Below are 14,999 nucleotides of genomic sequence, written 5' to 3' on the forward strand. Positions count from 1 at the left end.
ATCTCCAAGAGAACAGAAATCTCTTAGTCATCAGCTCATCCAATGTGAGTTGGAACAATGACTCTGTGTGCCTGGCTGACCTCGTTCCTCCCCTCTCGCGAGGGAGGCCTTGCTAGATCTTTAGGGACAAAGACAAACTCATCACAGTATCAGTTATACCATTTTAGTATCTTTGTCAGCAGCTCTGCCATTCTCAAGTTAAAAGAAGACACAGGAGACCTATATTTAAAAACTATCTTATCAGCAAATCTTAGTTTCAGTAGACCAGTGATTTAAAACAAATGTGAACCACAAGAAAAAAGTTCAATTAGTACTTTCATAATAACAATATTGGGGACCTTTCACTCAAAGAATGATGTTCTTATTATCTGTCCCACAACTTAAGTCAATTTAATTAGACCCCTACTCCCAATTAAATTCATCTCTATGGAATCTTTTTAAAACGGTTCCCAGGAAGGAGGACAAAGTTATGGCTTTGAAGCGATCAGAGATAGCTGATCTCTCTCAATACCCAAGCCTGGGGCCATCCCAAACCGAGAACATATTTTAGCTCTCCTGAACGTATTTTAGCTTCACTAGCAAATAGAGACTCCATGAACTGTTTTACAGATAATACGAAAAGCAATAGGTGTTCAACTGGAGTGAAAAAGAACACGGGCTCCAGCCTTCCCCTGTAGCCCCACTGAAGGTAGCTCCACTACCACCAAGGCCCAGGCGTAGGCACACAGTGGGCACGGAATACACAAACTACCATGTAAACAGACCTCACGTGATTCTACAATAGAGCAAAGGCAGACTCCAGTTATGAACAAATGCTTTTAAAAGGTACCTGGGTTCATCTTAGGTAGAAAATAAGCTGCAGCCAGGGCTGAGACCAGCACACAGAGTGGACGCTACGAGGCTGGGCTGGGCCTCGAAGTCGGTTCCAGCAGCCAGTGTGAAAAACAGACCCAGAATGCTCCTCGATTCTGAAGAGTCCACAGTAAGCAAGTGCCTGTGGGCCTCAGAATTTTTTTAGTCTTAGTTGTGCTTCACTCTAGTGCAAAACAGAGCTGAAGCCTTGACCGCAATCTTATTTCCAACAGGCAGTTGGCATTAGAATCTGTCATCTCAAATAGTCTGGGCACCTGAACTGGGCAGTTTTGAACAAACCTGATAAATCCAGCTTATCTCTCAGAAAGTAAAACCCACCTGATATATAAACAGGTATCCCACTTATAAAAATACGGTTCAGCTGCTAGTAACTCCAACTCGAGTCTAACACAGAAGTGTCTTCTGTCAAAGTTTAGAAAACACGTTAAATGTTCAGTATTATTATTCCCTATCAAATTTGGATCGGACTGATGGTATGTCACTCAGACAAGGACCTGGCATTGCTAAGTCCCCTACTGTAGCAGACTCCTTGTCTACACATGGACTGATGTAGCGAGCATGCAAGTCTCAGACCGAGGGGCTGAGACATGAGAACGATGCTGTCATCCCTGATGACAGGGACATCCACTAAGGTCAAGGGATGTCCCTAAGAGACAATGTTTTTCCTTCAGTCTGTCCTGCGGCAGACTGCAGCAGACATTGTATACACTTGCATGGCATTTTATTTGCAGAAAGCAGATAAGACACGGAACTCAAAATAGTCCTAATAGGGCCTCAGCAACAACTCACTGGAACAATTCCCTATCTCCAATGCTGACTCTCATGCACTAAACAAAGTGAAATCATTTTTTTCTTAGATGATACAAGTAAGACTGTGCCATGAAAGAGTTTGAAACGGTACAGTCAGAAGCAGAATTAGAGAATGAAAATATTAAAAACAAATTATACTGAATCACTACTTATTTTAAGAGTTATTTCCATGGGCAAATTATTTTAGTCTAATTTTTTTGAAAATGTGTGTCCCTGAATGGAACCCCTGAAATTTCACAAAAATGTTGCAATATGACCATCTCAGTGAATGTCTTTAGGCTCTAGAGGTCATAAAAGTACTACACAGTAGGCAATTTTTAAAAAAATAAACACACCAGGAGTTATACTAACAAATAAGTGTTAAGTGATAAAAGTACTCACTTTGGAGACTATAAGACAAAATGCTGTTCATGTTAAATTTCTATTTGAAACCTGCCTTCAGAGTTGTTTTCAGAGCAAGCTACTATGTCATGGAAGACAAAGTGCTTTTATTTTCCTGTCACTTTTTGCTTTTTCTGAACAGTTTTATCCAGCTTGATCACTCACTTTTTTCACCAGATTGAGACACGAATGACTTTGGTTATTTCCAAGAGTTTAATAAACTTTCAAAGTCGGGGGTTTTACAAAGCTGCAGATACTCTGAGGGGTTGCTGTGAGTTCAAAAGAGAAGCATGGACAACATTCTGAATGATGGCATTCATGGACTAAGTGTGCAGTTTTCCCATATGACTATTTTGAAAGAAGAAACACTTTATTGGAGTATGTAAATCTTGGTATGTTTAAAAATAATTTCATTCTGTAGTCAGACCTTGTAGTACTGGTGGGAACAAACAAACATGTTTCATAGCAGAAGTGCCATGAGATACGTTAAATATAGGCAGGGCCATAGCAATCCATTCCTTAAGAGCTGCCACAACCAGTGAAAGAAGATGAAGATGAGGATTTTAAAGTAAGATGGCTGAATACAGCCCTAGGTAGGTAAAGCAGAGTACACCTCTTTAAAGTTGGAAACTGATTACTAATTAAAACGTTAAATCCTATTGGATTGACAAAAACAAAACGGAAAGCTGATCAGCTATTTATCAATGGCTGTCCAGTAGAAGATAGAATCTTTCTTTTCAAAGTCCGAAAGCCCTTTCTGAAGGGTGTATCTCTTAATAACCTTCATTAACTTCTGTTTGGTTGCCTAAGAGTTGTCTCTTATCCAAAAAAGTTTAACATAGTCTCAAAAGAGATTGTGTTTATTTAAGCTTGTTGGAAAAACATTCCTATCATTTCAAGAATGACTAAATATTTTTCATTCACATACTTAGCATTCCAGACTATGTTTTCCTGCCTCTGTTGATTAGATGAAAATTAGCAGGCCTCAGTCTGATCTATCAGATGCAATTATTATCTTGGTAGAAAAATCATGAGAATCCCAGTAATAATGCCACTTTAGGTATGAGGGATGGACAGCAGGGGAAATAAAGAGTACCCTACCCCCCCCCCCCCACGCTACTCTGCACACTCAGGGGGAGAGGACTTTCTGCATGTATTTCAGAATCAGTTCTGAGCAATTCCCAACAGTTAATGCATTAAGCAGTTTGATCATCATGTATATTAAAAGCTTAAAGCCAACCTGAATTTTTATTTGCAAAACTTTGGTCATCCTGGCAGTGTCACCAAAAATCAAGCACAAAGTGCACACAGCAGCCCTAAGAACCAGCAGCAGCAGTAACAGAATTCCTGGCGATAAGCAAGAACAAGCACTTCTTCGCCTTTAATCCACTTCCAGAATGTGTGTCTTCACACCCGTTTACCTATTAATGTAAGTGATGGGTTGAACAACTAAAGAAAGCCGCTCACACGGAATGAACACAGTATATTTCTGTATAGCCTGAAAACCATACAATCTTGAAAGTGATACTTGGAGGTCAGATGGGAATGTCTGTTAACATTCATCTTATCTACAGTCTAATGTTACTTTAAATATCTAGAGCTATTTTAAATGACTAGAGAATAATGAAAATATTACAAAATTCACCACTAAAAAATTTCTGATGCTTAGGTTAAAGACCTAAGCTTAATACGTGGTAGTCTGCTATGCATTTGTTACTCCACATATGGCCTTATTTGGACATCCAGAAAACAGACTGTTATATTTTAATTTCCATTTATGGAACTAGTTTCCTGGACATTTAGAGTTAAAGGATGAAACAGCATGCCTAACAGTCTTTAGGATATTACGAATATTTTATTATTCTTGGCTTACTAATAATAGCACAGTACACGGCACTGGAGCACTACCACCCATAAAGTGAGTTTTGATCCCTGTTATGTACCAGAATGTTAATACAAGTGACCCTGTGGCATCTCTGGCTTCACTGCCTCTGCAGGGTCAGCCAAACTATGCTTGACTCCTCACCACAGAAGCAGTCATTTAATCATTTCAGATACTGTTCGGTGAGGAAGCATTATGGGTAGGGCTGGAAACATTTTTTTTCTTACTTCAAGGAATTCCCACCCAGATATGTGCCTGGTACAGATTTTTCTGGCAGCCCAGTGGAAATCTTAGTTGAAGAGCAGCTTGATTCAAATTATAGCAACATTCCCAAGAGAGAATAAAGCTCTTCTCTGAAACTCGGACTAAAGATCACAGGTGACAGCTCATAGACCCCCTGCCACGTGAAGGAGCACAGCGTGCAATTCCTTGGGTGGGCTGACGGTAAGTGGCTTACTAAATAAACACTGATCAAGACACGTCTAATACTCATCTTCAACACTGGCCCAAGCAGGGCCAAGATTCCCCAAGTCAGAAAGAGATCTAAGAAAGCCACCAGGCGGTGGCAGAGGAGATAGTTGATTTTCAGGCTCAATTACATTCCATTCTAAATCCAGAGAATTAGAAAGACTCCACACATAGTGAATTTTTCTTTTCTTTCTTTCTTTTTTGTTTGAGAAGGGTCTTGCTATGTAGTTCAGGTTGGCCTTGAAATATGTAGCCCAGGCTGGTCTTGAGTTTATGGTGATCCTCCTGCCTCAGACTCCCCAGTGCTGGGATTACAGGTGTGTACCACCACACAAGGCCCACAGTGAATTTCTTATTCTTCTACTTTAAGAGAGGAGTAAGTCCAGAAGAACAGAATTATTAGGCCTTCCTGAAACTCAGCTTAGTACTGGACAACAGCTTGGCAAATACACTGCTTTAGAGTAAAAACAATATGATGGAACCTTATATGCTCATCACTCACCTTTGAAACTTTACAAATAATTTTGACATCTTGTCTGAGATAGAAAATAAATTTTGTTTTAGTGTCAGAAAAACACAGATTAAAGGAGACTCACCGTTTACCCAACTACAAGCGTGGAATTTATTTACTAGCAACATGAATATGCTTTGAATGTTATCTTTTAAGTATTACCCGAGTGGTTCTTAGCACTCGTAAAGTGATAGTCTAGTGTTGACTCCACAATCTCCAAGGCTGTCAAAATCATCAGTCCCTCCCTGAAGGAAGCTCTGCACATGACACCACCTGAGGACCCTCGAGTCAGCAGCTACCTGAGAGGGTCCAGTGCAGCCAAGATAAAACAGCAGAGCGGGTCTAACACATCTTAACTCACGCTGAAATGCTTAATCTCTGGCATCAGTGTCCCAACTAAGTTGGCCTACAGCTGTCCATGTCTCTTGTAAGTCATACAGACCTCACAGTCCTTCCTTCCCCAACATCTTATCTTACCTTCATCTTATCAATCAAGTTCTTCATGGAAATGCAGCTTGTCCTCAAGATCCTTCTGACATTAAATTGGGAGAAATTTAACAAATTATCCTAAATACCTATGACATTAACAACGCTCTTGCCTGTGTGACTGAAATAATGCAGTGGCCCCTACACACACGAGGCATGTCTTTAAGACAGTTAAATGGGACAGTGAGCATTTACAGTGAGGGAAGCCACTGAAATTCTGTGATTTTAGATTTGAAGGGATAAATCAGGAAAAGAGACTGCAGGTTACACATCAGTCTTGGAAGGCCCATGATCAAGCCACTGGCACTGGAAGCGAGCAAGAGGCGAGTGCTCTGGAAAGGGAGAATGGGCCCCACGATTGCATGGGGCTAAGTGACCTGGAGACATGTGGGCCCACTGCACGTCCAACACACAAAACACTCCGCTTTCTGTTCTCAAATACAAGTATCCTAACAATATTCTTTCTTCAACTGATCAGGGGTCCAAACTGCTGATGGCTTTTTAAACTTTGGTTAAGGTAATCATATATGTTACCTTATGTGGACCTATCTCAGTTAAGAGCTGCTGTCGGGACCTTTGCATTAGGACATCCTACTCCATTCGTTCTCTCCTTCCCTTCTGCCTTCACTCATTATTTACCCATATTATTTACGCACTGTGTGTCTCAAAGACAGTTCACATTTAGGGTCCAGAGCGTGGGCTCCAGAGCTCTGCTGCCCCTTCTGAGCTGTATGACCTGCACCTCTGAACTGTGGGTTCTGTGATGGTAGACTGGGATGTGAGCAACGACAATGGAAGGATACTGTGGGGATCAAATGAGCCCAAGATCTTGAAGCACTTAGGCCTGGCACACAGGAAGTGTGTGAGAAACGTGAGCTACTGCCATTGAGAGGTGATGATGCAAATGGTGCCAGGTGGGGATGAAGACGCAATTCTGCTGTCTCTTCCCTTCTTTATGTCAGTTTTTAAGAAGACAAGGTCATGCCTTCCATGTGTACACCTAAATCGCACGTGTCACATGGTCTTCCATATATATCCATCCTTGCTCTTTACAAGGGTCTAAAAATCCATAACTAGCTACAGACTTGCAGACTAGAATGGCTTATCTGTATACCTGGATTAGGTGTTGACAATAACTTGCTAAGACTTCATCATGAGAGTACTTAAGTGGCAACTTAAAAAGCACTTAAGTACTTGTGAATCAAGTTGCTTGGTCTTTAAGAGCTCCCAGGTTCATGTCCCCAGTGCTCTGGGAGCAACCAGGCGCATTATGCTGTCACTTGGAAGGTATGTATCGTCAATACAGTGACAGCCACGATTAAGTTTCTTCCTCCCTGTAGGACCTAACATGCCTTATTTGGTGATGCAGTAATTTATTTAGAAAAAAATCTAAAACCACAATCCTTGTGTAGGCTCCTTCCCTCTAATTTCATACTTTATGTACCTTGAAACCTAGTTAACAGAGTGAGGCCAACACTTGTTATGTAAATGTGTGTGAAGGAATTTACTGTGTGTCTTAACTGCATAACTATCAGTTGTTCTGTTTTTCTGTACATGATTTTGGCAGATCGCTTATTTATTATATACATTAACACCTTGCTCTTTTTTTTAGTTTATACAATCCTTTTGATGTTCTAAAATCACTTGTAATTGTTTTTATGTATACTATTGAATGACTGCTGAGAAAAGTATTTTCAAATGGTTCTACAGTTTCTTGGATTCTATAAAACAAGAAATGTTCACCTTGTATTATTTTGTAAGTTTATTATCACTAAAAACAAATAACCTAATAATATCTTTTAGTATCACCGTAAGCTGTGCACTGTTTTCTGATTCCATACCAAAGAATACTTCCATCTTATTACATTTTAAAATGACCGTGAATGGAGAGCAAACACACACTAAGGTAAAAACTCACTGCTTGACGAGAGGGGAAAGAAAACCAAAAATGGGCAACACAAAATAAATTAGTTCTCTGAAACTAGAATCTTCTGAAAAGTTTTATGAAAAGAGGTAATGCCAGAGAATAAAAGAGACAGAGAAGAAAGGGGACTAGCAGACTCCTACAGGGGAAATGATAAAGATGCTCTCTTGAGGTAGAGGGCTGCCAGGGCAGGAGGCATTAAGAATGAAATCCAGGAGTGGGCAGAACCATTCTTACCCTGAGCTCTGCCTGCTAGTGAGAGGGTAGGTGAGGCATGACATCCACAACACTGGAGTGGTTCTCAAACTCCTCATGATTTTCTCCTCTGCCACACTACTCGTCTCTCCTAATGTAGAACTAAAAGCCAGAGGTGAAGACAGATTAATAAGGGAACTGGAGACAGAGGGCAGAAGTACACTGGATAGCACAGGGAGTCAGGGAAACAAAGATGTGGCCAAACCGGAAAGACTTCAGTTTATCCCAGCTGTGCCACACAATGGCAACTTCAGGGAAAATTATCTAAATCTCTCTAATCCTTAATTTTTTCATTTCTAAAATGAGATAACAAGGCTTTTGCACAGTGCTATGGTTCCGGTTAAAAGAAACTGGGTACATAAAGCACTTAGCCCACAGTACCTCAATATGTACATTCCTTTTTTTCTTTGTTCACTTTAAAATTTAGCCTAAATATGTTCTTTTAAATTAAGGAATAACAATACATAGGTCCTCTGAGGAGGAAACCTTTTTTTTCGGTACCGGGGATCGAACTCGGGACCTTGTGCTTGCGAGGCAGGCGGCGGCACCACTGAGCTAAATCCCTGGCCCTGAATTTCAGGATATCTCTTATTTATCTTTGCCTTTTCTGGACTATAGGAGGTGCTTTATTAATTTTTTGGAATTAATGGCTCCCCCAAACTACAGGTCTTTCTCAAACAGTGAAAGATTAGATTACAATTCTAGGTAGATACTGCAGAATCTAAAAAGTGACCAAACTAACATTCCCTCTCCAAACATCTACATGAGGTAAGCATAAAGCAATTCATAGCTACATATATGCTCCTAGTCACCAACAGCTTCCCTCTCTACTTATCACAAACATATCTGCTAATGAATGTAAAGGATGCACATGAAAGGCTTTGGCTTTTTGCTTTCCTTTCACTTACTGCTGTAGGAAAGGCACTGTTTTTTAAACAAACTTTTTTTTTAAACAAGCTTTTAAAGTCTTATTTTAAACTGATCAATCAAGACCCAGGAGGTTAAAAGTGTAGTGTTCACTGGACTATACACTTATGTTGAACTTTTCTAACAACATCATCCACACATTGGTTCTGAAATATTTCAACTTGATAATGCACTGTCCCTAATTCTTAGAGACAGATGTTTCCACCTCTATCAGTGTCAGCAAGGTGCCCTTTTCTGTAAAGTCAACTGTACAACCATGACACACATTTCTACATACTCCTTTTTCCAGCACTAAAACACTGCCTTGAGGGGATAGGAGCAGGAGTGTGCGTTTGGGCGGGCCATTTCCACAACACTAGTCACCTAGAAGCTATAAAGGCTTGGAGGGGGCAGCTGCACCCTGAGGATGGTACTGGTGAGGGAAATGGTAATATCAACAGAACTGTAGTCCCCCAGGTGGAAGTTTTACAGAATGTTTAAGGTCTTTAAAAAGTCTAACCCCACAGCAATTAAAGAAGCTAATCAGTAAACTCTGAAGTTTGAATCTCCTAAAATTTAGGTAGAAGCAAATGACTTCTTAATACTTAAGATTTCTCTCCTTAGCTGACCTCCTGGAAGAACTTGCCAGCTTCTTAAAAATTCTACAAGGATCCATCTGCAAAGTGGATTAACTTTTGACTACCATTAGTTCATTTTACTATGCAGATGTGCTCTTAATGACAGAGACTCTCAGTATGAATATTCAATCTCATCTGCACTGGACAGAAGATTAAGACCGACAGGACTAAGTGCGTGAAGAACACTCCCAGGGTGGAGGAAATGAACTGGAATAGCAGCTAAGACAGAAAAATGGGTCCAGGATACCTCAGCTTCTCGCCACTGAACAGGCGGAGATGGAGCAAATGTAGGTAAACCAAGACCTAAGTAAATAAAGCCTTAGCAAAACTGCAATGCCATGGCCATCATGGCACTAGAAGTAGAAAGGACGCACAGAGTGGGGCACTAGGCAGTGCAGCTGCCTTTGACGGCTCTGGTCTTGTTCCCAGCTATCGAAACCTCGGGTTGTGGAAGCATCACATGTTGAATAAGCCATTTTTTAGTGATGAATCTTTCCAATTTTATTTTTTGTGTTGACCTTTGAATGTTAATTAGGCTTGCAGTGAATTGAATTAAAATGTATATATCCTTACACTGTATTCAGATAAGCACATGTGCAATGGTAAAATAAGGACCACACTATTCTCATTCTAAGTTTGCAACATTTCCGGCAAATGATGAGTACGAGATGTATAATAAATTCATCTGCAACCAGTAACAGCATGAAGCAGACATTATGTCTGAATAAATAAAAAAACAAACAAGAACAGACTGGTAGAAGTTTCTCAGGCAGGAGACTTCCGCCAGACTCATTAGAACCGCCAGGCTCACCTTCGCACACCGGGCAACACTCGCCGGGCACCTTCACGGGGTGCATGCAGCTCTGCCCGCAGGCCGTGGCCACGCAGTGGGGCTCTCCGCTGATGCACTGGCAGAACGTGCAGTCGTCTTCGCGCCACCGGTCTCCATGGGCACGGATCTGGCCACTGGCGTAGCAGCCAGCAGGGTTGTTAAAAGGATACACCGGATCTAAATCAAAACACAAGCTCAGAGTCAGACTGCGCACATTCTAACCCTCATCTCTGCTTGCATCAGAGACACTTCCGCCCAAGTTTTGTTCACCAATGGTTCTATTCCACCTGTCATCAAAAGCTGGGAGTTCCATGAAGGTTCCCAGGGCGCATGCAAGCACAGCCACCATACTCAATGCATGTTTTCTCCTCCTGACACTGTCATCAGGGAGGAGAAGCTGAGACCGAGAAACCAACATGCAGGTGGTAAAGCAGCATATGGCCTGTAAGCCCAGGATTCTGGGAGGCTGAGGCAGGAGGATCACACACACGAGCCCAGCCTGGCCAACTCAGTGAGACTCTGTCTCAAAATAAAAAATACAAAAAGAGCTGGGGATGTAACTTAGTCTGAAGCCCAGGTCTGATCCCTACCATCACACACATACATATTTTTAAAAAAGAAAGTTGGGAGGCTTTCTGGATAGAGCTGTGGGTACCTGGATCCAATCTGGGATGTGCAATGTCTTCTGAGTGGGTGAGTAACTGTCAAACCTCCATCTTACCACTCACAAGTGGAAAGAATATTGTGCCATTGAGCCCACTGTCCATCCTGTTACTCCTGGAACTAATTGATTCTCCGGTGGGTCCATGTGCTCAACAGGGGGCAGGGCAGGGCCTTGCTACAGCCTTGCACATGACAGCTGGTTTAGACATTCCCTGGGTCACAGCTGGTGCCCTCGAGGGAGGCTGTGAACTTAGCTCATTTTTCTTCCTATAACCTGGGCAACTAAGTATCAGGCAAGGTTGGGGGACAGAATTATCCAAAGCTACTATAAAAAAATATTTCCTGGGGCTGGGGATTTAGCTCTGTGGTTTTGCCGCTTGGTGCAAGGTCCCGAGTTTGATCCCCGGTACCAAAAAAAAAAAAAATTTTCTGAACCAATGGATAAAAATATAAGTACTGCTTACAAACTCCTCAAGTATCACTACAGTGAGAGCAACCAGATAAATTACTCCATTTTCTTTCATGACATACATAAAACTGGCTTTTACCAAACATGCACTGCTGTGCAGGGAGGAGAATCCATAGTTATAGACAGTCTGGTCTTTACTCTAAGGAGGTAAGAAGGCATTATAAGAAAGCTAGAAGATCAAAATTTAAAATAATGCAATCACAGCTTTAGAGAAGCAGTTTGCCAGATGGAAGTAGCCAAAAGACCTGAGCTAGATAGGACTTTATAAATTGCTTCATGAAAAGATGTTACAGTATATACTTTACTTCTACTTAGGGTACGATTTTGAATTCCAAATATGAAACATAACCAGATCCATGTCCAGGTAACTCATTATGATTATTACACAGAGGATTCTATCTACATTTCTCTAGCACCAACTACTGCAGTTTCAGATGTTATAAACTAGCGGCACAGCTAGAGAACAAATCAACTGGAAAGGTTAAGAGTTTGATGTGTTTTTTAAAAAATCTCTGATGACACCTAAAACGTAAACTACTTTTCTCCTGTGTTGGCTAAAATATTTTTTAATAAGGAAAAAGACTCATTATTATGAACAACTGTTCACTGTTAGGAGGTAGTGTTCATACTTTAAACATTTCAGGTCGTCAATATTACATGGTAAATACAGCTCAAACATTAACAGGATTTAGGAAAACCAAAAAATATAGAACCTGAAATAATACTGTGCTTCCCATTTGTATGCAGAGATTAGGCACAAGAAGAACACATGTGACTTTGGACTGAAGATGTGTGACAAAAAGGCTGACATTATCGTCCTTTCCAGGGAAGCAGTGCTGTGACGTCAGAGGAAACCCACAGGTATGGTTCCTGGCTTCACTGTAAACTCACACAAGTGAACTACTTTTCTGAAGTTCTGTTTCCTGATCCCTCAAATGGGTAGGCTGTAGTGGATGATACTGAGAGTATCATTCTGAAGTGTTTATTATTTATGACTACAGAGATGGGAAGACAAGAGCGTTCTGGAGGAACATGAGAAGAAGACTTCTTGGACAGAGTAGACAATGTAGATAAAACAGGTCCGTGAGAGTTAAATCTGACGTCCAGGACCATAGCTGACACCTGGCTGAGCCTAGAGCTGGTGTCACTGTCCCACTACCCTGAAATCCCACTCTAACCACCACAGGATTTCAGAGGAGGAGCAGCAGGGTCCTGACCCACCTGGACGCGGGTGAGGTGACATCACTAAAGAGGTGACGTTGGCTCCTCTCTGAGCTGACTGGCTGAGAATGCCAATGACCACGGTCCTCCTACCCTACTGAGTAATTTGAGGAGAGCAGGTGAGGAATTCCATGCCAGACAGAAGCAAAGTTTTGCCCCAGGACTTGCTAAGGAGCTGGTAGCATGCCAGGGGATAAATTCAACAGAACAGAATTCAGTGAAGCCTCATGTGTTGTTCTGGAAATAGGTGACTAGCTGTCAACAGGCAAGGCGTAGCAGCTTCCCTCAGGAAGAATTCTCACACAGTATACCTGGCATTATTAACATTCTGAAAGACAGACAATGATGTCACTAAAAAGATACTTCAATATTCCTCTACTTTTGAATGATACTGAATGAGGGCCATTTTGACATTAAAGGTCTGAGCCATGTGTACTCAGCGTAACCTTCACTTGGGACCTCTACCTTCACAAACAGGGCAGCACTCCCCTTCAGGCACGTAGTATCTCTCACAGCTCAGCTCCCCACACTGGGCAGTGAAGCAGATGGAAACACCCCCTTGGCACCGACAGAATCGACAGTTGTCCATTCGAAACATGTCCCCATCATGATACTCCACATTGTTGAATATGCAGGCTGGCTTTGTTTCTGAAAGGAGTTAAATAAGGCATACTTGAAGTCATTTTTGGGTGGCATCCTTTTATGCTTTTCTAACAGCTTCTAGAAAATTCTGTCAGATAGCAGAAGTTACAATTTAATGGAACTTTACCAAACTTAATCTAATTTCATCACAGAAACAAAAAAGCAAAGTAAAATAAACAGAACACTTATTTTGTTTACAGGATGGAACTGGAATTCCTTTTAGCAAAATCTATAATGACTTCCTCTTACCCCAAATAAAGGTAAACTTTATAACCATGAACCTCACATATCTGGTATATGCTGTAAAGAGATTAAATTTGTTTTGTTAAATTATTCTCTATGCCTCAAATGATCCTGTTGCTACCTTAATGTTTGGTTCTGACTCAAAAATTTTAGTTTGGTCTTTTGGGTAGTGATAGTTCTGTGCCTCCAGTATTCGCTCCTAAATTCTTTTTTCTCTCTACCTAATTTAATAATCCGTAATTTTAACAGTGCTTGGCCTTTAGCACACATTACCCAATTTACTCTCAGCAATAAAGGTCTTACGTAGATACTACAGTATTATCCTGAGTCTAGAAGTGAGGAAATCCAACATGATTTGCTTAAAAACACACATTTAGCAAATGACAGAAGTAAAAACTGTAGCCCATAAACTAAAAGCTTGTGCTCTTTCTATCATGTTTCAAGGTTATGTTCTTCTAAGGACTCATAATACCATGTTTAGAACTCTCAGCATGACACTAATAAATTTTAATTTTTCTCTGCCCTGAAACACTCTCCAAGTTCATTCCTTATCTCTAATTTTGGTTGTTTTAAAATAACTCCAATCAGAGAAAGTCACTGCAAGAATACAAAACACTACCTCTTACGAATATAAACATAAAAATTCCCAAAGAAATTACTAGCAGATCACATTCAGCCACATATGAAAGAGGATAATATATCATGACTAACTAGTATTCATTCCAAGCATGCAAGGTTGGTTTGACATCCCCAAACCAATTCATTTAATATGACACATCAATGGAATAAAGGACAAAAACCGGATCGTCATCTCCAATAGATGGAGAACAAGCATTTGACAGAATTCAAGTCTTTCATGATAAAAATGCTCCATATTTAAGGAATTTCCTCAACTTGGTAAGCAGCATCTATAAAAACCCACAGCTAACTGCCTACTTAATGTTAAAAGACTAAATGCTTTCCCCTAAAATCTGGAACAAGACAATGACATCTGCTCTCAGCACTTCAATTTGTCATTGCAATGGAAGTTCTAGCTGAAGTGATCAGGGAAGAAAAATAAGTAAAAGACACCTACATGGCAAGGAAGAAGCAAAACTATTTCTAGTTATAAGTGATATAATCGAGTTTATCAAAGAACCCACTAAAAACTACCAGAACTTATTATAAACAAGTTCAACAAGGCTTGTTGGTACAGCTGAGGTCAGAACAACTGAAAGCTGAAAGAACCCCATTCTCAACAGCATCAAAAAGAATAAAATACTTAGGACAAAATTTATAAAGTAAGGTAAAACTTGTACTCTAAAATAAACCAACAAAACATTGTTTAAAGAAATTAAGAAGACCTAATTGGAAGACCAATCATTAAGATGAAACCATTCTTCAAAGTGATCTCATACGTAATCCTTATTAAAATGCAAGCTAGTTCTTTTGTAGAAACTGATACTACAACTTGTATGGAAAAAGGGTCCAAGAATTGCCAAAACAGTCTTGAAAAGAATAAAATTAGAGGACTCACACTTCCTGATTTCATCAAAATATGATACAATGCTAAAGTAGGAAAGATGATGTAGGTCTAGGATGATGATGTAATAGTTCAGTGGTTGAAGGTTCAGAAATAAACTATTACATCTACTCATTTTTCACAAGAGTGGCAAGACAAATGAATGGGAAAAACACTCTTTCCAACAAATGGTGATGCGGCAACTGGATATCCACACACAAAAACACGAAGATGAAGGTCCTATGCCTCACATATACAAAATGAATCATGCAGCTGTGCTCTGAATGTAAGAGC

The 14,999-nt window shown here is 40.5% G+C and overlaps 1 protein-coding gene across 2 annotated transcripts in view; it reads right to left on the reverse strand.

Annotated features, from left to right (window-relative positions):
- Positions 1-14,999, reverse strand: part of Crim1 (cysteine rich transmembrane BMP regulator 1) — a 180,224-nt gene that overhangs the window by 54,069 nt on the left and 111,156 nt on the right. For both annotated transcript variants that reach the window (XM_021253715.2, XM_004839289.4), the window contains 2 exons: positions 12,785-12,967; positions 9,946-10,143 (listed from right to left, as the gene is read on the reverse strand). In XM_021253715.2, coding sequence (XP_021109374.1) covers positions 9,946-10,143; positions 12,785-12,967 — 381 coding nt within the window. The remainder of the gene's footprint in view (positions 1-9,945; positions 10,144-12,784; positions 12,968-14,999) is intronic.

Source organism: Heterocephalus glaber, unplaced genomic scaffold, assembly GCF_053883595.1.
Source record: "Heterocephalus glaber isolate CG9 unplaced genomic scaffold, H.glaber_assembly_v1.0 deba00001457, whole genome shotgun sequence".
Classification (NCBI taxonomy): Eukaryota; Metazoa; Chordata; class Mammalia; order Rodentia; family Bathyergidae; genus Heterocephalus; species Heterocephalus glaber.